This window comes from Micromonas pusilla, assembly GCF_000151265.4.
Source record: "Micromonas pusilla CCMP1545 genomic scaffold MICPUCscaffold_12, whole genome shotgun sequence".
Taxonomy (NCBI): Eukaryota; Viridiplantae; Chlorophyta; class Mamiellophyceae; order Mamiellales; family Mamiellaceae; genus Micromonas; species Micromonas pusilla.
Genome location: NW_003315893.1, coordinates 803,874 through 824,590, shown reverse-complemented (window position 1 = coordinate 824,590; position 20,717 = coordinate 803,874). Strand labels below are relative to the sequence as shown.

The window sequence follows — 20,717 nt, the reverse complement described above, 5'->3', positions numbered from 1 at the left end:
GAACCGAACCGTCAGTCCCAGTCCCGGTCTGGCATCACCGCGGGCGCGACTAAACTCCACGTGTACAGCAACCCGGTGACCCACAACGACGCGTACTTGACGTACACGCTCGCCCACCCGACGTCCACGGGCGCTCCGCCGTCCTCGAACGCGCGATCGCCCCAACCCGTCATCAACATCGCGAGATACGCCGACGCCAACGCGAAGATGAAGTGGAAGAACGCGTAGTTGTAGGACACCGGGCCGGACGGGTACGACGCCTTCCCGCGCGCGCCGACGCCACCGTTCTCCTCGTCGTCGCTGTCGCTCCCGCCTCCGTCGCCTCCGCCGCCGAGTAACGCGCTCGCGTCGACGCCGCCGTCGCCGTCGCCGTCGTCGCCGTCGCCGTCGACGCCGCCGAAAAAATCCGCGCTCCCCGCCCGCAGCGCCCCGTAAGCCACCGACGCCAACGTGAGCGCCGTGCTCGCAATCTCCGCGACGCCGCCGCGCGAACCCGCGCCGGCGCCGGTCTCGCTCCCGCGCGGGTTACACTCGTACTCGCTCGGTTCGGACGCGAGCGCGCTGTAGAGCAGGTACGTGCAGTACGACGTGACAACCGCCGACGGCAGCAAGCTCCCGTCCTGATGAGGGTCGAGGGTCCACACGAAGCGATGATATCGGGGTGGAGTTGAAAGGCGTCAGTTGGTGTTGAAAGGCAACGAGCTCGGGGATTAAACGCAAGGGGTGGGCGGGGAGATGCGCCGGCAAAAGTCCTTAAGGAATGAAGTTCACAACGCCAACGCGGTCGTATGGGAACCAGTGTGACTACTCGAGAACGCGCCTTCACGCCCGGGTGCACGCACGCGAGCGAAAACGCCAGACACAACGCGCACGCGCTCCCGATCATCCAATCGTTCGAGCCGCAGTCCACCCCGCGCGGGGAGAACCACCGAAACGCCATCACGACCACCGCGACGCTCTCCGCGTACAGGACGATCGTGGAGACGAGCAGCCCGACCAGCCATCCCGCGTGTTGTCTCGCGACCCAACTCTCGTTCCAGAAAAACGCGAAATCCAACAAGATGATCATCTGCACGACGAGAAACACGCCGGACGCGACGCGCGCGACCCACGTGTACGCGCCCACGACGCCGTTCGACGCGAAGAACGGGAGGACGTTGCACAGCGCCCACGCGGTGAATTTGAGGACCCAGGAGCCGTGATGCAGGTGGACGTCGCGCGCGTCTGATGAGGGCGATTCCGGGGTAGGTACAGTACAAAAAGTGCATCGGTCAGTTGAAAGGGACCCACGCGATCGAACTGAGTCCGATGCTCGAACCTGTTGAAACCGAGCGGCGGGTGATAAACGTTCGCGTGAACGCACCCGAGCGGCGCTTCACGCCGACGAGCGCGCACGCCATCGCGCCGAAGAAGATGAAGTTCCCGAGGGAGATTCGGTACACCGCCTGCGGGTGGGGTTGGAGTCGGTTGAAAGGCGGCGTCGGTCGGAGTTGAAAGGCGAGGAAAAAAGCGAAAAAAAAAAGTCCTCGAGGAGGAGGAGCGTAATAAATCATGATTCGTCGTGCGGGCGCCGGCGCGACTCGAACGCGCCTGCGCGCCGAACCACTCGTCGCCCGGGACGTAATTCATCGTCGCGAGCCGCGCGATCCACGGTATTCGCTTCAACAGCGGCTGCGCGCAGTCGCGCATGACGAACGCGAGCGCGGTAGAAATTGCAAACATGACGACGTAGAGCGCCCGCGCGGACGTTTTCGCGACGGCGTCGCCCACGTGCCCGAGGCATCCGCACGTCGCGGTCATGCACGCGCTGCCCGCGCACGCGGCGGCCATGCTGCCGCACGCGAACATCGCGCACCGCGCGGCGTGGAGCGAGGGGGGAGTCTGGGGTGGACCGACGTCGACGTGGGGGTGGGGGGGGCGCGGGGGTCATCAGATCCCGCGTCTCGAACGACGACGCGCGCGGGGGGCGGTCGACGCGACGCGCTTCGCGAATGGCTCGGGCTCGCTCGCGCGAAAATCGTAGGGTTGACGAAAGCGCGCGCGACGCACCGGTGACGCCGCCGCCCGCGCGCGCTGCGCGACGCGCGAGGAGTGAAGAGAAGCTCGAGAGGGAGCCGAGCTCGCGCGCGCGCGGAGGAACGCGACGCGCGCGCGGAGAGGAATGCGACGCGACGCGGCGCCCCCGTTGCTTTTTTTTCTCGACGCGTTCTTTCCTGTCAGGTTCTTTTCGACAGAAACTTTCTCGGGTTATCGGGTGCCGCGATTCGTTCCCTCGCAGTCCTCTCCGCGCCGCGGGCACGCCCCCCCCCCCAAGGATGGTTGTCGCCGGGGATTTCTTCAAAGTGGTAGTGCCGCAGATTCCCGTGTTGACGGTGTCGTTTGGTATCTATCTCTACTTGATCGACCCCGCGATCGCCCGGAAGTGGTCGACGAAGAGCGCGCTGCTCGACCCGCAGCTCCGATCCCTCGAAGATCTGCTCACGGGCACGCCGGGGGGCGCGGACGCCGCGCTCAAGAAGAAGAACGACGCGGCGAAGGCGAAGGCGAAGGCGAAGGCGAAGGCGGCGGAGTAGAAGTAGACGGGAGCGAGAGCGACAGACGACGACCGGGACGACGACGACGCCGCGCGGATCGATCGAATGGATCTCGTCCGAGACGTCTTCGGGGACTCATCAGACGCGTCGGACTCGGACGCGGACGCCGGCGCCGCCGCCGACGCCGACGCGCGTTGCGCGCGCGAGGCGTACGGACGCCCGCCCGTCTCGTTCCTCGCCGCCGCGGGTCGATGGCGCCGAACGCTGCCGCTCGGAGACCGCGCGCGCGGCGCGACGCTTGCGCGCGGGGTCCTGACGGACGACGCGATGGCGTGGTTGCTTCGCGCGATCGCGAGCGACGGACTGATCGATTCCGCCGCCGCCGCCGCCGCCGGCGCCGCGACCGGAGCTCCTCGACGGAACCAAGCGATGCGCTTCGGGGACTTTCCTCCGTGGGCGGCGGTCCTGTCCGAGCGCGTCGAGGCGCTGGCGCGGCGCGAGGGGGAAGGGGACGACGACGACCGTCGACTGATGACGTCGGCGGCGGCGTCGTCGCACCCCGCGCCGATGTTCGACCAGATGATCCTGAACTCGTACCTCCCCGGGGAGGGTTTGCGCGCGCACGTGGACTTGGACGCGTTCGACGACGGCGTCGTGGTCGCGTCGTTGGAGAGCGCCATAATGATGGACTTTTACCCGCCGCCGCCGCCAGATCCAGCTCCAGCTCCAGATCCGAATCCGAATCCAAATACAAACGACGACGACGCGACCGGGGATATCCCGGGCGGGGATGGGGACGTCCCCGGGGACGCGACGCGCCGCGCGCGCGGGAAACGCGACGACGACGACGTCCCGATCCAAGTGTGGCTCCAGCCCGGAGACGTCCTGTTCCTGTGCGAGGACGCGCGGTGGACGTGGAGGCACGGCATCGCCGCGCGGTCGCATGACGTTTTAGTCTCGGAGGACGGCGAGAGCGCGCGGAGGGTGGAGCGGGGGCACCGCACGAGCGTGACGCTGCGAAAGATGCGTCACGACGCGCACGAGCTCCGCGTCGCGGCGTGATCGAGCGGGCGGATGCTTAGTCTAGTATGAGTAGGGAAGTAGAATCGGGGTGCCAATATTTGCTGTTTCAGTCCTCGCCTCGTCAGCCACAGCACAGTCAGCTCACGACGCGCCAATCTGCCGTTCCGTCGTCGCGTCGCGACCACTGCCGCTCGCGCCGTCCGCGCGCGATGGCGTCGACCGTCCGCGCCTCCCCGACGCTCTCGCTCCCGCGCGCGCCCTCCCGCGCCGCCCGCCTCCCGCGCCGTCGCGCGTCGCGGGAGACCCGCGGAAAAGGATGGCGAGACGACAGCCCGCTCGACGCCGGCGACGCGACGACGAGAGCCAAGGCGAAGCGGAGCAAGACTCGTGAGCGCGGCGGGACCACGGGCGTTGGGAAGGGCACCGAGGAAGGGTGCGAACTCCGCGCGATCGACCTCGGCCAGGGGAAGTCCGTCGAGCTGTACGTCCCGCGCGACGACGCCGTCGCGGACGTCGCCGGGGATCGCGTCTCGCTGGAGGTGCTCGAGGGATTCAGGCGCGTCCTCGTTTCATTCATCGCGCACTGGTCCCCATACGACGCCGTTCGCGATGTGAACGCCGTTCCTTAAGGACTTTCACCGGCGCCCTCTCCGTCGCTCTCGTCCAATGAAACGTCCACGTCATCAAATACCTAACCAATCGCATCACTTCCCGCCTCGTCCCCCACCAATCAGGGACGAGCTCTACGGCGCCGGCGACGTCGTGTGGCCCGCGTCCGTCGCGCTCGCGCGTCTCCTCGCGCACTGCCCGAGCCTCGTGCGAGGGAAGCGCGTCCTCGAGATCGGCGCGGGGTTGGGGCTCGTCGGCGTGGCCGCGATGGGCGCGGGCGCGAGCGAGGTGTGCTTCGCGGACGTCGACGCCGGCGTGCTCGCGATGACGTCTCGAAGCGCGGAGCACGCCGCGAAGAAGGCGGCGCGTTCCCAGCTCACACTAGTTTCCATACGACCGCGTTGGCGTCGTGAACTTCATTCCTTAAGGACTTTCTCTCCCGGCGTTCCTCTCTCTCCGTCCATCCCACGCTTTCAATCCCGACACACCTCGTCGCCTTTCGACTCCGACTGACGCCTCTCGACGCCGCCCCAGAACGCCGCCGGGTCGACGCCGACGACGACGCGAACGTTAACGTTGGATTGGAAGGAGCTGTCCGCGTGGCCGGAGCGCGCGTTCGACGTCGTCGTCGCCTCGGACGTGCTGTACGACGCGGACGCGGTGCCGCACGTCGCGGCGGCGACGTCGAGGGCGCTCGCGCTCGCGGGCGCGGTCGCGGGTGCCGCGGCGGACGGAAACGGGAACTCGAGCCCGATGAGCCCTCCCATGGCGTTGTTCGTCGACCCGGCCGCGCGTCTTCACCGCGAGGCGTTCGCGTCCGAGGCTCGGAAGTTTGGCATGGAGACCGCGGACGCGGACTTCCCGGGGCACGAGAACATGCGGCTGCTGCAGCTCACGCGCGTGGAGCTCGGGGTCGCCGCGTGACATCGGGTCTAAGATAGAATTATTCGTTCGAGCGACGACGTCGCGTCGCGTCTCGTTCCGCGACTACCTACGACGCGCCGCCGCCGGCGTTGTTACCCCCCTCCACGCTCCCGTCTAAGTCGTCGTCCATCCCGCACCACCCCTCGACGGCGAACAGAAACTGTTTGAAGTCGACCCGGCCGCTCTTATCCCAGTCCAGCTCGCGAAACCGCGCCGCGGTGAGTCCTCCGTGTTCGGTCTTTTGCTTCGCGTGCGCCCCCTCGTGCGCTTCCAGCTTCTTCAACACCTCGTCCTTGCGTATGTACCCGTCGCCGTTCGCGTCGAAGAAGAGAAACGCCTCGAGGACTTTCTGGACCGCGTTGTGCACGAGCGTGTCCTCCCCCGCGGAGCCGCTCACCGCGGTGTCTTTCCCCACGCTCAGGTCCGTCTCCCAACTGCGAGACGCGCGGCGGTGACGTGGCGGGCGACGATTGGTTAGAGAATGATGACGTGGCAGACGTGCGGATGACGAGTGGACGAAAAACACATAGGAAAGATTTTCAGCCGCCGCGCGGCATCAACGCAACGCGACGCGACGCACCTGACGAGATACAGGAGCACGATCATGAGCACGAACTCTTTGTAGTTGACGCGCCCGTCGTGTTTCAAATCCGCCTCGTCGTAGATCCTTTCGATCATCTCGCGCTCGACCGTCACCTTGCGGCTGAACCCTTCCTCCACCGCGGTCACGAACTCGTGCTTCTCGATGAACCCGTTCGCGTCTTTGTCCACGCGATCGAATATCCCGCGCAGGGCTTCGAAAGAAGAGAGCATCGACGGAAACTTCATCGCGATCTGAGGGTCGTTCCATACAAAGCGATGTCGGGGTGGAGTTCAAAGGCGTCAGTTGGCGTTCAAAGGCGTCGCGGTCGGGGATTGAAAGCGAGGGGTGGGCGGAGAGACACGACGGCAAAAGTCCTTAAGGATCGGCGTTCACCACGCCAACGCGGTCGTATGGGGACCAGTGTATAGAACGCACCTGATTCACCGTCTTCGACGCCTCCACGGGATGCCTTCGCGTGTAGTCCTTCACCTTCTCGCTTATGAGCGCGTCCAGCGCGGACGGCTCGGGAACGCGTTCCCTGCCCGACGCCGGGGTGCCGCACGCGTTGCCCATGGCGTCGGTTTGGTCACTCTCTCCCAGGAGTAGGAGGTCGCAGGTCGCGGACGACGGACGTTCACGGCGGCCGCGGGGGCGAATTCGAAAGCCTTCGAACGCCGCGCCGCTGATGATAAACGTCAGACAGCTCGACGAGCTCGAGCGCGCGCTCGACGCGTCGGCGCGCGCGGTCGCGCGCGCGCGGTCGTTCGCTCGCGCCGAAAGGGCCTCCGCGCGAGTCGTGCGCGCGTCGGGAAGACTCGCGCGCGGTGGTGTGATGACGCGACGCCGCGACGACGCCCGCGTCGGACAGCGAATCCCCCCACCCTAGGTTATCTTCCCGTCGCCGTGTGTGGGCGGCGCCGACCTCGGTCGCCACTTGTCACCGCGAGAGATAACTCCAGTCGGTCGCTCGGCGACGCCGCGCACACCGCGCCTCGCGCGGGCCGTCGCGACGCTCACGATGGCATCGCGCGTCGCCGCGATCTCGATGTCCGCGCGCGCGCCGGCGGCGTCGGTCGCGCGCGAATCTCGTCGCGCGGCGGCGACGACGACGACGACGACGACCGCGCCGAGGAAGATGAAGATCTCTCGGACGTTCTCCCCCTCCTCCTCCTCCTCCCCGTCCGCGTCGTCGTCGCGCGGGTCGCTCGTCGTCCTCGCCGCGAAGGGCAAGAACGCGCGGCTCGCGGGAAGGGACAAAAAGTCGCAACAGCGCGAGGACGCGAAGCAGATCGAGGGGCAGGAGGCCGCGGCGGCGGCGAGGAAGGGTAAGGGTGAGAAGGCGTCGAAAGCGTCGTCGCCGCCGCGAGTGGCGAACGTCAAGTACAGCAAGCGCGGCGTCCCGTCCTCGCAGACGGGCGGGCAGATAAGCAAGGCGGCGCTGAAGCGCGTCCGCGAGGCGACGACGGAGAAGATCGCGGAGGACGCGACGAAGCGAGACGCGAAGCGGGAGGAGTATCGAAGCGCGCAGGCGAAGGGCATCCCCCAGGTGGTGACCGATCGGATGCTGAAGCGCATCTCCATCTTCAGCGGCGTACCGCTCCTCCTCGGGTTCAGGTGCGCGCGCTGGCCTCGGTTCGGTTTCGGTTTCGGTTTCGGTTTCGGTTTCGGTTTCGGTTTCGATCCCAGCCCGCGACGCCTTTCAACTCCGCCCGCCTGACGCGCCCCTGAACGCCGCCCGCCCCGCCCGCCCCGACGTCGCAGCACCGGACCCATCTTTTACGGCGCCAAGGTGTTCGCGCACCTAGACGTCGCGCCGTGGCAGTTTTTCCTCGCGAGCACGCTCACCTTCGGCGGCGCGCTCGTCGGCATCACGTACGGCGTGTTGTCCGCGTCGTGGGAGCCGGGAAGGGAGGGGACTTTCTGGGGCGGCGCGGAGATCAAGGTGAACGTGCCGATCCTCATGGCGACGGTGCTCGGCAAGGCGTCGGGTGAGACTGCTTCCCATACGACCCCGTTCGCGTGGTGCACGTCGTTCCTTAAGGACTTTTCCCGTCGTCACTCTTCACCCGCGCTTCCCTTTCAACGTACGTTTGACCGGTAAGACGTTCGACTGACCGATCGCTTCACCCACGCAGGGGAGCTCGCGAAGGGCGAGTTCCCGGACGAGTGGGACGACGGCGAGCCGTGAGCGAGCGCCGCGAGCACACGGTACGCTCCGGCACGACGCGTCGTTTACTTACAGTATGGATCCACAAAAGACCAACCACCAAACAAACCCACACCGTGTCATAGTCTATCACTCTTCCTTGACGACGGGCGGCAAGTTGTACTCCATCGGCAGCGCCCTGGCGCCCGCCGCGACGTCCCTCTCGAACGCGTCGTACGACATCACCTCGACGCCGTACCCGTCCTCGTCGCGTTCGTTCCCCTCCCGTATCCCCTTCGCGCCTCCTTCGCCGCCGGTCACGATGACCACGCCCTTGTACACGTCGCCGAGCACGAGCTCCGACGCGACGTCGTCGAAGGACGCCGCCGCGGGCTGGAGCAGGATCCCGAGCGTCTCCCGCGGCTCTGCGAGGGTCGACGTCGGGGTGGAGTCGAAAGGCGTCAGGGGTGGAGTTGAAAGGCGTCGATGGCGGGGATTGAAAGCGAGGGGTGGGCGGAGAGAGACGCCGGGAAAAGTCCTTAAGGAACGGCGCTCACCACGCGAACGTGATCGTATGGGGACCAGTGAGTGTAACGAGCTAGAACGCACCTCCGAACGTGAGCAGCCTCGACCCCGGCGGCGATTTCGGCGCGTAGGGGTTCGCGTCCAAAGCTGCGCTGCTCACCATGCCGTATCTCTTCGCGTAGTATCGCTCCGAAGCTTGGACGTCTCTCACGTTGATCGCGACGTATTCGAGAGGGTCTCGACGCGCGGCGACGCGCGCGCGGACGCGGTAGCCGCTCGGAGACTTGCAGTCGAAATACCCGAATCCATACACGAGCTCTCCTCCGGCTTCGTATATCCGACTGACCCTGACGCCGAACGGCACGGACAGCGACACGTACGCGAGCCCGGTGCCGACGACGCCGGGGGCGCCGTTTCCACCGCCGCCGCGAGCGCGGATCTCCACGCCCGCTTTCGCGCCGTCGTCCGCGTCGAGCGTCTCTTGGCCGAACGCGAGAAACGCGGCTTTCGGTTTTCCGCCGCCCTCCTCCTTCTTCTCCGCGACTTCGTCGACGCGCGTAACGCGCATGCCCATGGCGTTTTTCCAGAAATAGATCTCGTCCTCCCACAGGTTCTCGTCCACCTCTAACACGATGCGCTGCGCGTAGTTGGTCGCGCCGGAACGCACGCGCGGACGCGTGCGGTCGACGAACTGCGCGTTGAGCTGCGTCCGCTCGAGCTGGTTCTCGAAAAAGTTCTTCTGGCCGACGAGCGCCTCGTTCTCCGGGTCCGCCTCAGGGTCGTTCCATACAAAGCGATGTCGGGGTGGAGTTGAAAGGCGTCAGGTGGAGTTGAAAGGCGTCGAGGGCGGGGATTGAAACCGTGGTGTGGGCGGAGAGAAACGACGGCAAAAGTCCTTAAGGATCGGCGTTCACCACGCGAACGGGGTCGTATGGGGACCAGTGTATAGAACGCACCTCCATCGCCGCCTCCGCGTCGCTCAGGAAGTTCTGGAGCTGGTCCAAGACCTCGCCCGCGGAGGACGGACCGCTGAACCCGGTGGCGGCGACGCCTGCGTCGAGGATTTCGCGCGGGAGGGGGGAAGGTCATGAGCAGGACGACGGACGGACGGACGGACGGGCGGACGATCTGGGCACCCGAACCCTAGACCCTCGAGCGCGCGACGCGACGCGACGCGACGCGACGCGACGGACGACGACGCGCGACGCGACGACGACGACGACGACGACGACGACGACGACGCACCCGTGAAGACGCCGAGCGCGCTCGCGAGCGTCGCGCGGCGCGACGGTCTTCGCGGCGACGCGACGAGGGAGTCCCTTCCGTCGTCGCCGCGGCCCCTCGCGTCGTCCGCCTCCTCCTCCTCCTCCGCGGATGAGACGGACGCGTCGACGCGGCGCGGCCCGCGCGCGCGCCGCGGCGTCGCGCCGCGGAGGACCCGCCTCGCGCCGCCGACGCGCGTCGGCCGCGCGGTCGTCGTCGTCCGCGTCGCCGCGCGCGCGATAGATGCCGCCATCGTCGTCGTCGTCGTCGCGGGAAGCGCGGACGGGAGTGATTGAGGGACTAGGATGCGGATGACTCGACAGGAAGAAGAGAACTGCTCGTGCTCAACGATGACGTCAGTCGAAATGGCACCGAAGAAGAAGACACCCGCGAAGAAGGCGGCCGTGGCCGTCAAGAAGACGATCGCCAAGAACGCCCCGATCGCCGCGGACGACGCCGTCGCCGCGGTCCCCAAGGGCGGCGTCCTCATCGAGGCGTGCAAGTCGTGAAACGCGTTCAAGACGCGCGCGAACGCGGTCGCCGCGTTCGTGGCGAAGGCGAAGAAGGGCGCGGTCGTATCGATCAACCCGGTGAAGCCCCGGAAGGGATGCTTCGTGATCAAGACGGAGATGAAGACCGTGGTCGAGCTGTTAAACCTCGCGAGGCCGTTTCCGAAGCTCAAAGCGCTGGACATGGACAAGGTCGGCGCGGACACGGTCGCGGCGCTCTAATAAGGGTGGACGACGGACGGGGGAATCGTTGATGAGAATCGGACGAGATCTGAACTGAACGATCGAATCGATTCGCGGCGGATCGAGCCGACGAGCGAACGGCGGGGAGACGCGGGGGCACGTGAAAGCGCCGGGGTAAAGCCTGGGACGGAACCGACCGCCCAACCCCGGAACGCTGGAAGAGAAACCCCGCGAAGATCCCACGCCGCGCGTGAACGGAACGACGCCGCGCGTGCGCGCCGCGGTGAGGGCGAATAAATCCTTCGAGCGCGACGAACAAACAGAAAGTGATGAAAGAGAAGAAACTAACAACGCGTCCGTCTCACGCGACGCAGACGCGCCGCCACTCCTCGACGTCGCTCAGCCCCCTCCCCGCGTGAGGGTCCTCGTCCTTCCCCTCCTTCCCGTCGCCGCACGCCTCCGCGACCCTCACGACCGCGCGCGCGCGTCGCTCCGTGCTCCGCCACGCGCTGATGGTCGTTCCATACAAAAACAGTTCACCGGTCAGTTGAAAGGGGACGCGATCAAATGTTGAAACCGGGCGATGGGTGAAACACGTTTGTATAGAACGCACCTGAGCGCCGTCGCCCCCGCGCCGGCGCACGCGTCCGACGTCCAGTCGCCTCCTCCGAAACGGCCGGATTCGGCCCGTTTCTTTCGCGCCGCGCTCGCGGTCCTCGCCGCGACGCTCACGCCCGCGTCCTCGGCGGCGGCGACGACGCCGTCGACGTCCGCCGCGCGTATCGTCGTCTCCACGTCGAGACGCAGTCTCGCGGCGCCGCCGGCGCTGAGGGCCATTCCATACGATCGAACGTCGGGGTGGAGTTCATAGGCGTCAGCTGGAGTTGAAAGGCGTCGAGGTCGGGCGTTGAAAGCGAGGGGTGGGCGGAGAGATGCGACGGCGAAAGTCCTTAAGGATCGGCGTTCACCACGCGAACGGGGTCGTATGGAGACCAGTGTACAGAACGCGCCTGAGACGGACGCCGCCCTTCCCCTCGCGCTTCACGCGCGACAGAAGGCTCTGCGTCGCCGCGCTCGCGGCCGCGGGGCCGATCGTCGCCGCCGTGCGCGGATCCAGCGCGGACAGCGCGTCGCGCAGCGGCGCGAGGAGCGACGCGCAGACGCGCTCGGTGACGTCCGAAGGCGTTGTTTGAGGGTCGTTCTATACAAGCGAACGTCGGGGTGGAGTTGAAAGGCGTCAGTTGGCGTTGAAAGGCGTCGATGGCGGGCGTTGAAAGCGAGGGGTGGGCGGAGAGAGACGCCGGCAAACGTCCTTAAGGATCGGCGTTCACCACGCGAACGGGGTCGTATGGGAACCAGTGTATAGGACGCACCTGACGCGCTTCGACGGCGTCGTTTTTGTTTTTTTCGCTCGTCGTCGGTCCCCTCGTCCTCCACGCGCCCTTCGGCGCTTCCGACCAGAGTTGATCGCACGTCGTCGTCATCTCTCGCGCGATGACGTCCGTGAGCCTCCCGAGCGCGAGTCTGATGGCGTATCGCGCGGACGCGGTCGTCGCCGCGGAAGCGGCGACGCCGCAGCCATCGATGTCGTCGTCGTCGTCGTCGTTTTCTTTTCCCTCTTTTCCTCGTCCTCGCGCCGCCGCCGCCGCGCGCGCGAACGACGCCGCCGCTCGCGTCAGCGCGTCGTCCACGTGCACGACGTCGCTGTGAAGCAAACACAGGTCGCTCAGCGTCACCCCCGTCGGTCGAAGCTTCGGCCGGTGCGTCGTCCAGTTCGCGACGACCGACCCCACGCTATCGACGCGGTCGGCGAGCCAAGGCAACGCGAGCTCCGGCGACGGCTTGGACGTCGATTTCGATTTCGATCTCGAACCTTCGCCGATGGTGAACACGAGCCCGCCGCCGTCCCCGACGAGCGCGTCCACGGCGTCGGATATGACGTGCACCGCGTTCGCGGCGTGCTTCGCCCACGGGGAAACGTACCGCGCGCGGCGCGGCATGATCCCTCCGCCCGGGGTGAACTCGATCTGACGGCGACGACGATTCCCCGCGCCGCCGCCGCCGCCGCGCAACTCTCTCGCGGACGCTCTGCCGCCGTCCCGCTCCGCCTCTACCGCCGCGTCGATCTCTTTCTGAGGCAGCGAGTGCGGGTCGTGACGCAGCGCGCGGCCGAGCGCGGCGTGGTGGCGGTGGAACCGGCCGACGCACGCGCCGCGCCATTCGCACGCCGCCGACGCCGCCGCGCACGACGCGCGCGGGGTTGGAGAAGAGATCCCGACGGACGACGACGCGTCGTCCCCGCCCCTCCCTCCTCCCGCGCCGCCGTTCCCATTCCTCCTCCTCCTCCTCCCCGCGGACGCGCTGGTCGCGAGGGAGAGGACTCGGCGCGCGCGCGCGAGGTCCCTCTCCGCGCGCTCGAGCTCCCCCGCCGCGGTCGCGAGCGATCGCGCGTCGGATGCGAGCGCTTCCACCGCGACCGCCGCGGCGTCGCCGGCGCGTCGTCCTCGCGCGGACGACGCGAGCGCGGTGAGCCGCGCGAGGTGGTCCACGATCCTCGAGCGCGCGTCGAGGTCCGCCATCTGCGTCGACGATGAAGCGTGGGCGTGTGGGGGGGGAGGGGTCAGGGGATCGATCCGCGGCGAGGCGAGGCGAGGCGAGGCGAAGCACGCGAGCGGAGAGGAGGATGAGTAAAACGTTTCCGCGCGCGTCGCGTCCGCGCACCTCCGCGCCTCGCGCGGTCTTCACCGGCGGCGCGGGCGTCCCGCCCCATTCAGACGGGTGCGTGCTCAGCGCCCACCACTCGTCGTCGCTCATCGCGCGCGTGGGGCGCGCGTGCCCCGCGCGGACGCCGACTGCCTTCGCGGTCGTCGCACATTATTTTGCGACCGTTGAGACGTCGTCGTCGTTGTCGCAAACTCCGGAAGGGGACAAAGTCGACGACGGGACCGAAGCCAGACCCGGTCGCGCGCGGGGCGTCGACGCGCGCCGAACGGACTCGCGGCGCGCGGGCGCGCGCGGAGTCGACGCCGACGACGACGGACGCGGACCTTTCGCCGCCGCCGCCCGCGACGGCGGGGACGGAGCGCGACGACGAGAACGACGCGATGGAGCGCGACGGCGACGACGCGTCGTCATCAGATCCAGATCCGCGCGAGGACGACATCCTCTTCAGCGCGCTCGTCGGCGCGCTGTCGCGCGGCGTCGACGCGTCGAAAGCGCGCGAGGTCGTGCGCCAGCAATCCGTCCCGCCGCCAATCGGGCTCGGGCCCTCGTGGGCGGCGACCGCGGCGGCGCTGGCGGAGGACGAGACGCGGAGAAGACGCGCGAGGGAGGCGCTCACCGTGCGCGTCGCGCTGCCGCCCGCGGAGGATGAAGATGAAGACGACGACGACGCGTCAACTTTGTCGCGGAGCGAAGCCTCCGCCTCCTCTCATCACGGCAACCTCGCGTCGAAACTCGAGACGCTCGCGCGGAGGGCGTTCGACGGCCCGCGCGACCGCTTGGGAGGAAAGGCGGAGCGGTTCGCGGACGCGAACGGCGCGTCGCTCGCGGCGCCGCAGCTCGTCCGCGCGTCGTGGGACGGCGCACGGCGCGCGCGGTCGAAGAGCGTCGAGAACGCGAGAGAACGCGTCACAAACGACGACGATCCCCCTCTGTATAATCCCTCCGTCGCGGCGAAGCGGCCGCGCGCGCCGGGCGTCGCGTGGGGGCCGCCGCGCGCGCCGCCCGACGCCATCCGACGATCCGCGACGAAGCGCGTCAGCCTGACGTGCGTTCTATACACTGGTCCCCATACGACCGCGTTCGCGTTGTGAACGCCGATCCTTAAGGACTTTTGCCGTCGTCTCTCTCCGCCCAGGGTCCCTCGCTTTCAATCCCCGCCCTCGACGCCTTTCAACGCCAACTGACGCCTTTGAACTCCACCCCGCCATTCGCTCGTATAGAACGAGCCGGAGAGAGGAGGACGCGCGGACGCTCGTCGCGGCGCTGCCGTTCGAGAGCGGCATCGCGGCGGCGATTCGAGGTGCGCCGCGACACGCGCCACGCGCTACGTCCACGTGTACACCCTACCACGCGGCCATCACGCCTCCACGTCACCAACGTCGTATCCCTGACCAATCGCGTCGCGCCGCGCGCGCGCTCTTTCATCCAGACTTGGAAGCGTCGGAAGCCGCCGCGGAGGAGGCGGCGCGCGCGCGTCGCGAAGCCGTCGACCCCGTCAAGTTGGACGCGACGCGGAAACGCGCACCCGTCGCGAGCTTCGGGGGGGCGCCGCGGTGGCGCGAAGAGAAAGAGAAGGAATCCAACGAGAAGAAGGAGAAGAAAGAGAGGCGGGAAGGCGCGGCGGACGAATCAGGCGCGTCCCACACTGGTCCCCATACGACCGCGTCGGCGTGGTGAACGTCATTCCTTAAGGACTTTGCCCGTCGTGTCTCTCCGCCCACCCCTCGCTTTCAATCCCCGCCTTCGACGCCTTTCAACTCCACCCCGACTTTCGCTTGTATAGAATGGCCCTCAGACGGGACGACGACGACGACGAGAAGACTGCGGAGCCTGAGGCGCGGCGTCATCAGGTGCGTTCTATACACTGGTCCCCATACGACCGCGTTCGCGTGGTGAACGCCGATCCTTAAGGACTTTCGCCGTCGTCTCTCTCCGCCCACCCCTCGCTTTCAATACCCGCCCTCGGCGCCTTTCAACTCCAACTGACACCTTTCAACTCCACCCTGAAAGGTGGCGCGGCGTCGCGAAGAAGCGCGGCCTCTCTTCTTCTTCTTCTTCTTCCACGGTGTTCACGCGCGCGACCAGAGCCGCGCTCGACGCGGACTGGGACGCGGAGGACGAGGACGAGATCGAGAGGGAGTGGCGCGCGTTGGGCGTCGGGGCGGGCCCGCCCGGGTGGTACCGGCAGCCGTTTCTCGGCGTGCGCGGCGGCGACGACGAGAAGTTTCGCCAGACCTTGGCGTCGGCGGGACGGTATCGACCGACCGAATCGGACGACGCCGCGCGCGCGAGCGCGACGCGCGCGAAGGAGACCGCGCGCGCGATGGAGGCGGCGGAGGCGTTGGCGAGGAAGCGCGGCGAAAACGTGCGGCGGAGCGCGGCGTTCAGGCGCGTTCTATCTCACGCTGGTCCCCACGCGGCTGCGTCGGCGCGGTGCACGCCGACCCTTGAGAACTTTTGCCGGCGTTCGTGTCTCTCCGCCCACCCCTCGGTTTCAATCCCGACACACCTCGACGCCTTTCAACTCCGCTTCTGACGCCTTTCAACTCCACCCCGACGTCGTTTCGCATGGACCCTCGACCCTCAGCGCACCGACGGCGAAACCGGCGTCCGCCGGCGCGCCCGCCCCGGCGGAGGGTCCCGACATGCTCGACCGCGACGCGATCGCGCGCGCGCTGGATAAGACGCGACCGGGGTCGAGCCGCGGCGGCGGGACGTGGGCGCCGTTGCGCGTCGCAGGCGGCGGCGCGCGACGACGGCGAGACCCCGCGAGACGACCGGAGTCCCCCGACGGCTCAGTCGCGTCGTCGACGATGAGCACCGACAGCGCGGACGTCGACGGGCGCGCGCTCGTGCGCGATCTGCGCCGCCGCGCGCGCGCGGAGGTTCGACGCGCGCGCGAAGGCGAAGGTCGTAACGGTCGTAACGGTCCCGGAGAAACCGTTCCCGGGGTGTCGCATCGCGCGCACGCCGCGGCGAAGGCGCCGCCGATTCCCGCGATGGACGTCGTCAAGCCGCGGATGACGACGCCGGCGGCTTGGCCGCCGCCGCCGCCGCCGAAGCCTCCCCCGGACGAGTCCAAGGCGAGAGCAGAGGCGGCGGTCGCGCGCGCGCGACGACGCGACCCGCTGCACCCGCTGCGCGGATGGAGGAGCGAGAAGAACGAGAGCCGGCGCGAACCGCCGTTGAAGCTCGACGTCGAGCAGAGGAAAGCGGTCCGCGCACTCGTCGACGCGACGGCGTTGGAACGCGCGGCGAAGGAACTCGAAAACGCGCCGTCGCCGCCGCATTACGTCGACGACTCGATGACGCGCCGACGCGCCCCCTCCGTCACGATCGCGCCGCCGCCGCGCGCGGACGTGGATCTCGAGCTCGAGGAGCTGCTCAGGGAGTCGACCGTCGACCGCGCCCCCGGACCCGGCGCGTACCTCGGCGTGGAGGACGCGTCGAACGCGACGCGGAAACGCGCGCCGGCGTCTTCGTTCGGGGAGCATCCGCCGACGGAGAAGCGACACGCGGTCAGGCGCGACCTCGCGGACGGGCCGCTCGCGTCGAAGATCGACGCGGACGCCGCGTGGGAGGGACCGAACGGCGCCAAGGCGAGAAAGGTGAAGGGGTCGGTGGCGTTTTGGAAGGCGCCGCCGCGGGTGACGACGGCGGAGGCGGCGCGCGCCGCCGCCGCCGCGGAAGCCGCCGACGCGGAAGCCGCCGAGATCGCCGCCGCCGCCGCGGACGCGCTCGAGCTCGAGATGAACGCCGCGAACGGCGACGACGAGGCGGCGCCGTGGGACGAGGATATGGTCGACGCCGCCGTCGCCGCGGCGATGAAAAAGGCGAAAGAGATCGTCCGCGCGAAGCGGCGCGCCGACGGCGGCGACGCGAAGCGCGACGTGATCGAGCCGCGCGTCGTCGGCGGCGCGTGGGCGAGAGCGACAGACCGAAAAGACCGCGCGAACGCCGCCGCCGCCGCCGACGACGACGACGACTCGTGGATGGACGCGGCGATTCGCGAGTCGTACGCGATGGCCGCGGACCCGGCGGCGTCGTGGACGCGCGCGGTCGCGCCGTCGAAGCCGTCGTGGGGGTTCCTGAAGGCGCGTTCTATCTCTCACTGGTCCCCATACGACGGCGTCCGCGTGGTGCACGCCGTTCCTTAAGGACTTTGCTCCCCGGCGGCGTCTCTCTCCGCCCAGGGTCCCTCGCGTTCAATCCCCGCCCTCGACGCCATTCAACTCCGCTTCTGACGCCTTTGAACTCCACCCCGATATCATCGCTTGTATGGAACGACCCAAAGGCGCGCACTGGCCGCGGGGACGTCGTCGTCGACGCGCTCGACACCGTGAATTGGCCGATGCCCGCGCACGGGCCGGTCTCGACGCTCACGGGGCGCGGAGTCCTGCCGTTCGACTTGCTCCTCGGGCGAGGCGACGCGTACGCGGACCGCGTCGCGAAGAGAGAGGCTGAGGACGGGAGACGACGGTTCGTGGGGACGTACGCGGTCGTCGAGGCGTTGGATTATCTTCGACGCGCGACGCCGGCGGCGATTTTCAAGCTCGCCGCCGCGTCGTCGTCGGCGGCGTCGGCGGCGTCGTCGTCGCGTAAAAAACGAGGAGAGGGGAAGGCGGGAAATGCGCGAGAGGGAGAGGAAGGCCCGGACTGGCTCGGGCACGAGGCAATCAAAGCCGCGGAGGGATGGATGCGCCCGAGCGCGCCCGCGTGGACGATTCTCGGCCCGATCGAAGTCACGCAGCCGAAGAAGGCGCGTTCTATACACTGGTCCCCATACGACCCCGTCGGCGTGGTGAACGCCGATCCTTAAGGACTTTGCCCGGCGTTTCTCTTCGCCCACCCCTCGCTTTCAATCCCCGCCCTCGACGCCTTTCAACTCCAACTGACGCCTTTCAACTCCACCCCGACATTCGCTCGTATGGAACGACCCTAAGCCGCCGCCGCTCGCGGAGGCGATTCGACCGGAACTCCGAGTGAAGCTCACGCTCGTTCGAAAACGCGCGCGCGGCGGCGTGGACTTCTCGAGAGCCGCGGGTCGGGACGGCGTCGGCGGCGACGTCGACGGCGCGACCCCGCCGCGGGTCGGGCCCGGGGCGTACGACCCGTCCTACGCCGCCGTCGAGCCCGACGAGACGGCGATTGGATTCTCGCGCGCGGGGCGACCCATCGGCGTCGGCGTCGGCGTCGGCGCGGCGTCCGCGGGCGACGAAGACGGCGACGGCGACGTTCTCGAGCTCGACCCCGCCGGCGCGTTCGCGCGCGCGGTCGCGCCCAGGGTGACGGGCGTTCCAGACCTCGCGCGCGCGGTGAACCCGCGCGAGGAGGAGACGGCGCGTAAGGCGCGTTCTATACACTGGTCCCCATACGACCCCGTCGGCGTGGTGAACGCCGATCCTTAAGGACTTCGCCCGTCGTCTCTCTCCGCCCACCCCTCGCTTTCAATCCCCGCCCTCGACGCCTTTCAACTCCAACTGACGCCTTTCAAATCCACCCCGACGTTCGCTTGTATGGAACGACCCTAAGCTCCGACGGTTGCGAAGGATCGAACGCGACGCGTTGAAACCCCCGAAGACGCCGGAAGACGCGGCGTCGCGATCGATCGCCGCGGCCGCGTCCGCGGCGACCGGCGGCTGGGGCGCGCTCGCGGGCATCGCGGAGATGGCGGACGCGCGCGAGGTGGCGAAGAGACGGGCGTACGAGAAGCTCGCGGCGCTCACGGGCGACGACGCCGCGGCTGCGACGACGGCGGCGGATCGCGTCGGCGGGGACCCCGACGACGATCGATACTTCCGCGGGCGATTACAGGGCGCGGTGGATTTCGCGACGATGACGTGGAGGCTCGGGACGGATAAGAAGTCCGGCGCGGTGGAGATGGAGCTCCTCGAAGCCGCGCGGGGGCCGGGGAAGTACGACCCGGACGACGGCGTCACGACGGCGGCGACGCGCGTGAAATCCGTGCCGGACATCGCGCGCGCGCCGCCGCGGTTTCCAAAGCCGCCGAAGACGACGACGACGACGACGACGGCCGCCGCCGCCGCCGCCGGCGCCGCGGACGACGACGACGACATCCCCGAGGACATCCGCGTCGTTTCCGAGGACGTCGACGTCGCCGCCGCGTTCGAATACACGCGCCCGCGGACGGATCTCGGCGGGATCATCACCCCCGTCCCCGCGGACCGGCCGCCGAGGGAACCCGATCTCGCCGACGACGCGCTCTACGACGTGCAAAAAGGATTGGAGTACCTTCGCACGGGCGCAAACGCGCGCGGTCCGGACCTATCGAGAGGCGGAGAACGCGGAGCCGGCGGAGGAGGAGGACCGCGGCCGAGCGCGGCGGGCCCGGACGCGCCGGATTTCTACGACGTCGACGAGAGCGCGACGGCGCGTCGCGCGCCGGGCGCGCCCGAGTTTTCGAAAGTCACCGGCCGCGGCGGCATCGCCGGCGTCGGCGACGCCGCTTCATCCGCATCCGCGCCGCGCCGCGAGCGCGAAATGGAGTTCGCGGACGGCGACGTGTTATACCTCGAGCCCGCGGCCGCGGACGCGACGGTGTACCCGCGGAGGGACAAGTCCGTCCCGGACATCTCCGCGACGGGCGCGCGACCGGAGACGCTTCGACCGAGCCTCACCGCCGACGTGGACTACCTCTACGACGACGTCCTCGCGGCGCGGTACCCGCGCCTGGACGGCGGCACCGGCGCGGTGCGGTTCGACGCCGGAGCGGGGAGGGAGGGCGGGCGGTCGACCGATCCGACCGATCGGACGACGACCGGGGACCTCGACGCGGGGGCGTATCACGACGAGAGCGCCGCTGCCGACGCCGGCGCGAAGACGACGGCGCGGACCCGCGCGCCCGTCGCGGATTTCGCCTCGGCGTCGCGGAAAGAGATCGCGGACTTCGAGACGACCGGCGTCGCCGACCGCGGCGGCGACGCGCTCGTGTTGGACCCGAGAGACCCGTCCGCGCCGGGCGTGGCGGACGCCGCCGCGCGGATGGCGGCGCTTCGCGTCGCGGACCCGGAGACGGCGGCGCGGCGCGAGTCGATGCGCGCGTCGCGGCCGCGGTGGGACGGCGCCGGCGACGGCGCCGGCGGCTTCGACCCGGGCGGCGACGTCCTCGCGCTCGAGCCGTCGCCGCCGCCGCGGACGCGCGCGACGGACTTCGCGTCCGCGCCGGGACGCGGCGACGGCGACGTGAAGGAGGTGTTCGGCGCGAGAGGTGCGTTCTACACTGGTCCCCATACGACAGCGTCGGCGTGGTGAACGCCGATCCTTAAGGACTTTCGCCGGCATTCTCTGCGCCCACCCCTTCCTTTCAATCCCCGCCCTCGACGCCTTTCAACTCCATCTGACGCCTTTGAACTTCACCCCAGGGTGGACGGAGGACCGCGCGGTGCACGGCTTGCGCGCGGAGCCCAAGCCGTTGGCGACGACGACGCTCGATCGCGCGCCCGCGCGGGATCCGTTTTTGGACGCGCCGCGCGGCGGGGAGGACGCCGACGGCGCGGACGCGGCGAAGCGCGCGGAGCGCGCCGCGAGGGCGGTGGCGAGGGCGCCGCGGCGGGGGGTCGGCGCGTCGAGGCCGGACGCCGACGACCCGGACAAGGTGGTCATCGCGTGAGATGATTTAGAATGAGCGGTTGCCCTGTTACTGTCCTGTTACTGTAGTAAACCAACTATTTCCT

General features: G+C 68.7%; 16 protein-coding genes across 16 annotated transcripts; 10 read left to right on the top strand and 6 right to left on the bottom strand.

The window, feature by feature from the left end:
• Positions 1–11: 11 nt before the first annotated feature.
• Positions 12–1,830, bottom strand: MICPUCDRAFT_52383 (uncharacterized protein; the record flags this gene model as incomplete). Its single annotated transcript, XM_003062425.1, has 4 exons — positions 12–620; positions 797–1,224; positions 1,364–1,445; positions 1,621–1,830. 4 exons carry the CDS (start codon positions 1,828–1,830, stop codon positions 12–14), a joined length of 1,329 nt encoding a protein of 442 aa, XP_003062471.1.
• Positions 1,831–2,315: 485 nt separating this feature from the next.
• On the top strand, positions 2,316–2,573 carry MICPUCDRAFT_52382 (uncharacterized protein; the record flags this gene model as incomplete). The annotated part of the gene is made up of 1 exon (XM_003062674.1): positions 2,316–2,573. The coding sequence occupies one exon, from the start codon at positions 2,316–2,318 to the stop codon at positions 2,571–2,573; it is 258 nt and encodes an 85-aa protein (XP_003062720.1).
• Positions 2,574–2,861: 288 nt separating this feature from the next.
• Positions 2,862–3,596, top strand: MICPUCDRAFT_42311 (uncharacterized protein; the record flags this gene model as incomplete). Its single annotated transcript, XM_003062673.1, has 1 exon — positions 2,862–3,596. The coding sequence occupies one exon, from the start codon at positions 2,862–2,864 to the stop codon at positions 3,594–3,596; it is 735 nt and encodes a 244-aa protein (XP_003062719.1).
• Positions 3,597–3,766: 170 nt separating this feature from the next.
• Positions 3,767–5,090, top strand: MICPUCDRAFT_52380 (uncharacterized protein; the record flags this gene model as incomplete). The annotated part of the gene is made up of 3 exons (XM_003062672.1): positions 3,767–4,143; positions 4,292–4,610; positions 4,701–5,090. The coding sequence occupies 3 exons, from the start codon at positions 3,767–3,769 to the stop codon at positions 5,088–5,090; spliced, it is 1,086 nt and encodes a 361-aa protein (XP_003062718.1).
• A 67-nt stretch (positions 5,091–5,157) lies between these two features.
• Positions 5,158–5,918, bottom strand: MICPUCDRAFT_42310 (uncharacterized protein; the record flags this gene model as incomplete). The annotated part of the gene is made up of 2 exons (XM_003062424.1): positions 5,158–5,524; positions 5,671–5,918. The coding sequence occupies 2 exons, from the start codon at positions 5,916–5,918 to the stop codon at positions 5,158–5,160; spliced, it is 615 nt and encodes a 204-aa protein (XP_003062470.1).
• Positions 5,919–6,048: 130 nt separating this feature from the next.
• On the bottom strand, positions 6,049–6,246 carry MICPUCDRAFT_52378 (uncharacterized protein; the record flags this gene model as incomplete). Its single annotated transcript, XM_003062423.1, has 1 exon — positions 6,049–6,246. One exon carries the CDS (start codon positions 6,244–6,246, stop codon positions 6,049–6,051), a length of 198 nt encoding a protein of 65 aa, XP_003062469.1.
• Positions 6,247–7,150: 904 nt separating this feature from the next.
• MICPUCDRAFT_7360 (uncharacterized protein) lies at positions 7,151–7,663 on the top strand (the record flags this gene model as incomplete). Its single annotated transcript, XM_003062671.1, has 2 exons — positions 7,151–7,287; positions 7,435–7,663. Coding segments are annotated over 2 exons (366 nt in total), but the record flags the coding sequence as incomplete, so codon positions are not given.
• A 133-nt stretch (positions 7,664–7,796) lies between these two features.
• MICPUCDRAFT_68795 (uncharacterized protein) lies at positions 7,797–9,693 on the bottom strand (the record flags this gene model as incomplete). Its single annotated transcript, XM_003062422.1, has 3 exons — positions 9,301–9,693; positions 8,429–9,116; positions 7,797–8,244 (listed from the first exon to the last, which is right to left on the bottom strand). The coding sequence occupies exons 1-3, from the start codon at positions 9,431–9,433 to the stop codon at positions 7,797–7,799; spliced, it is 1,269 nt and encodes a 422-aa protein (XP_003062468.1). The 5' UTR covers positions 9,434–9,693.
• A 279-nt stretch (positions 9,694–9,972) lies between these two features.
• On the top strand, positions 9,973–10,659 carry SELH (selenoprotein H; the record flags this gene model as incomplete). The annotated part of the gene is made up of 1 exon (XM_003062670.1): positions 9,973–10,659. One exon carries the CDS (start codon positions 9,973–9,975, stop codon positions 10,336–10,338), a length of 366 nt encoding a protein of 121 aa, XP_003062716.1. The 3' UTR covers positions 10,339–10,659.
• Positions 10,660–10,842: 183 nt separating this feature from the next.
• On the bottom strand, positions 10,843–11,136 carry MICPUCDRAFT_52375 (uncharacterized protein; the record flags this gene model as incomplete). The annotated part of the gene is made up of 1 exon (XM_003062421.1): positions 10,843–11,136. The coding sequence occupies one exon, from the start codon at positions 11,134–11,136 to the stop codon at positions 10,843–10,845; it is 294 nt and encodes a 97-aa protein (XP_003062467.1).
• Positions 11,137–11,612: 476 nt separating this feature from the next.
• On the bottom strand, positions 11,613–13,113 carry MICPUCDRAFT_42308 (uncharacterized protein; the record flags this gene model as incomplete). The annotated part of the gene is made up of 2 exons (XM_003062420.1): positions 11,613–12,878; positions 13,021–13,113. The coding sequence occupies 2 exons, from the start codon at positions 13,111–13,113 to the stop codon at positions 11,613–11,615; spliced, it is 1,359 nt and encodes a 452-aa protein (XP_003062466.1).
• A 290-nt stretch (positions 13,114–13,403) lies between these two features.
• MICPUCDRAFT_52373 (uncharacterized protein) lies at positions 13,404–14,114 on the top strand (the record flags this gene model as incomplete). Its single annotated transcript, XM_003062669.1, has 1 exon — positions 13,404–14,114. One exon carries the CDS (start codon positions 13,404–13,406, stop codon positions 14,112–14,114), a length of 711 nt encoding a protein of 236 aa, XP_003062715.1.
• Positions 14,115–14,807: 693 nt separating this feature from the next.
• Positions 14,808–15,559, top strand: MICPUCDRAFT_52372 (uncharacterized protein; the record flags this gene model as incomplete). The annotated part of the gene is made up of 2 exons (XM_003062668.1): positions 14,808–14,890; positions 15,034–15,559. 2 exons carry the CDS (start codon positions 14,808–14,810, stop codon positions 15,557–15,559), a joined length of 609 nt encoding a protein of 202 aa, XP_003062714.1.
• Positions 15,560–15,668: 109 nt separating this feature from the next.
• Positions 15,669–17,180, top strand: MICPUCDRAFT_42307 (uncharacterized protein; the record flags this gene model as incomplete). Its single annotated transcript, XM_003062667.1, has 1 exon — positions 15,669–17,180. One exon carries the CDS (start codon positions 15,669–15,671, stop codon positions 17,178–17,180), a length of 1,512 nt encoding a protein of 503 aa, XP_003062713.1.
• A 194-nt stretch (positions 17,181–17,374) lies between these two features.
• MICPUCDRAFT_52370 (uncharacterized protein) lies at positions 17,375–18,431 on the top strand (the record flags this gene model as incomplete). The annotated part of the gene is made up of 2 exons (XM_003062666.1): positions 17,375–17,824; positions 17,967–18,431. 2 exons carry the CDS (start codon positions 17,375–17,377, stop codon positions 18,429–18,431), a joined length of 915 nt encoding a protein of 304 aa, XP_003062712.1.
• Positions 18,432–18,858: 427 nt separating this feature from the next.
• Positions 18,859–20,653, top strand: MICPUCDRAFT_42306 (uncharacterized protein; the record flags this gene model as incomplete). The annotated part of the gene is made up of 2 exons (XM_003062665.1): positions 18,859–20,251; positions 20,406–20,653. The coding sequence occupies 2 exons, from the start codon at positions 18,859–18,861 to the stop codon at positions 20,651–20,653; spliced, it is 1,641 nt and encodes a 546-aa protein (XP_003062711.1).
• Between the last annotated feature and the right edge of the window lie 64 nt (positions 20,654–20,717).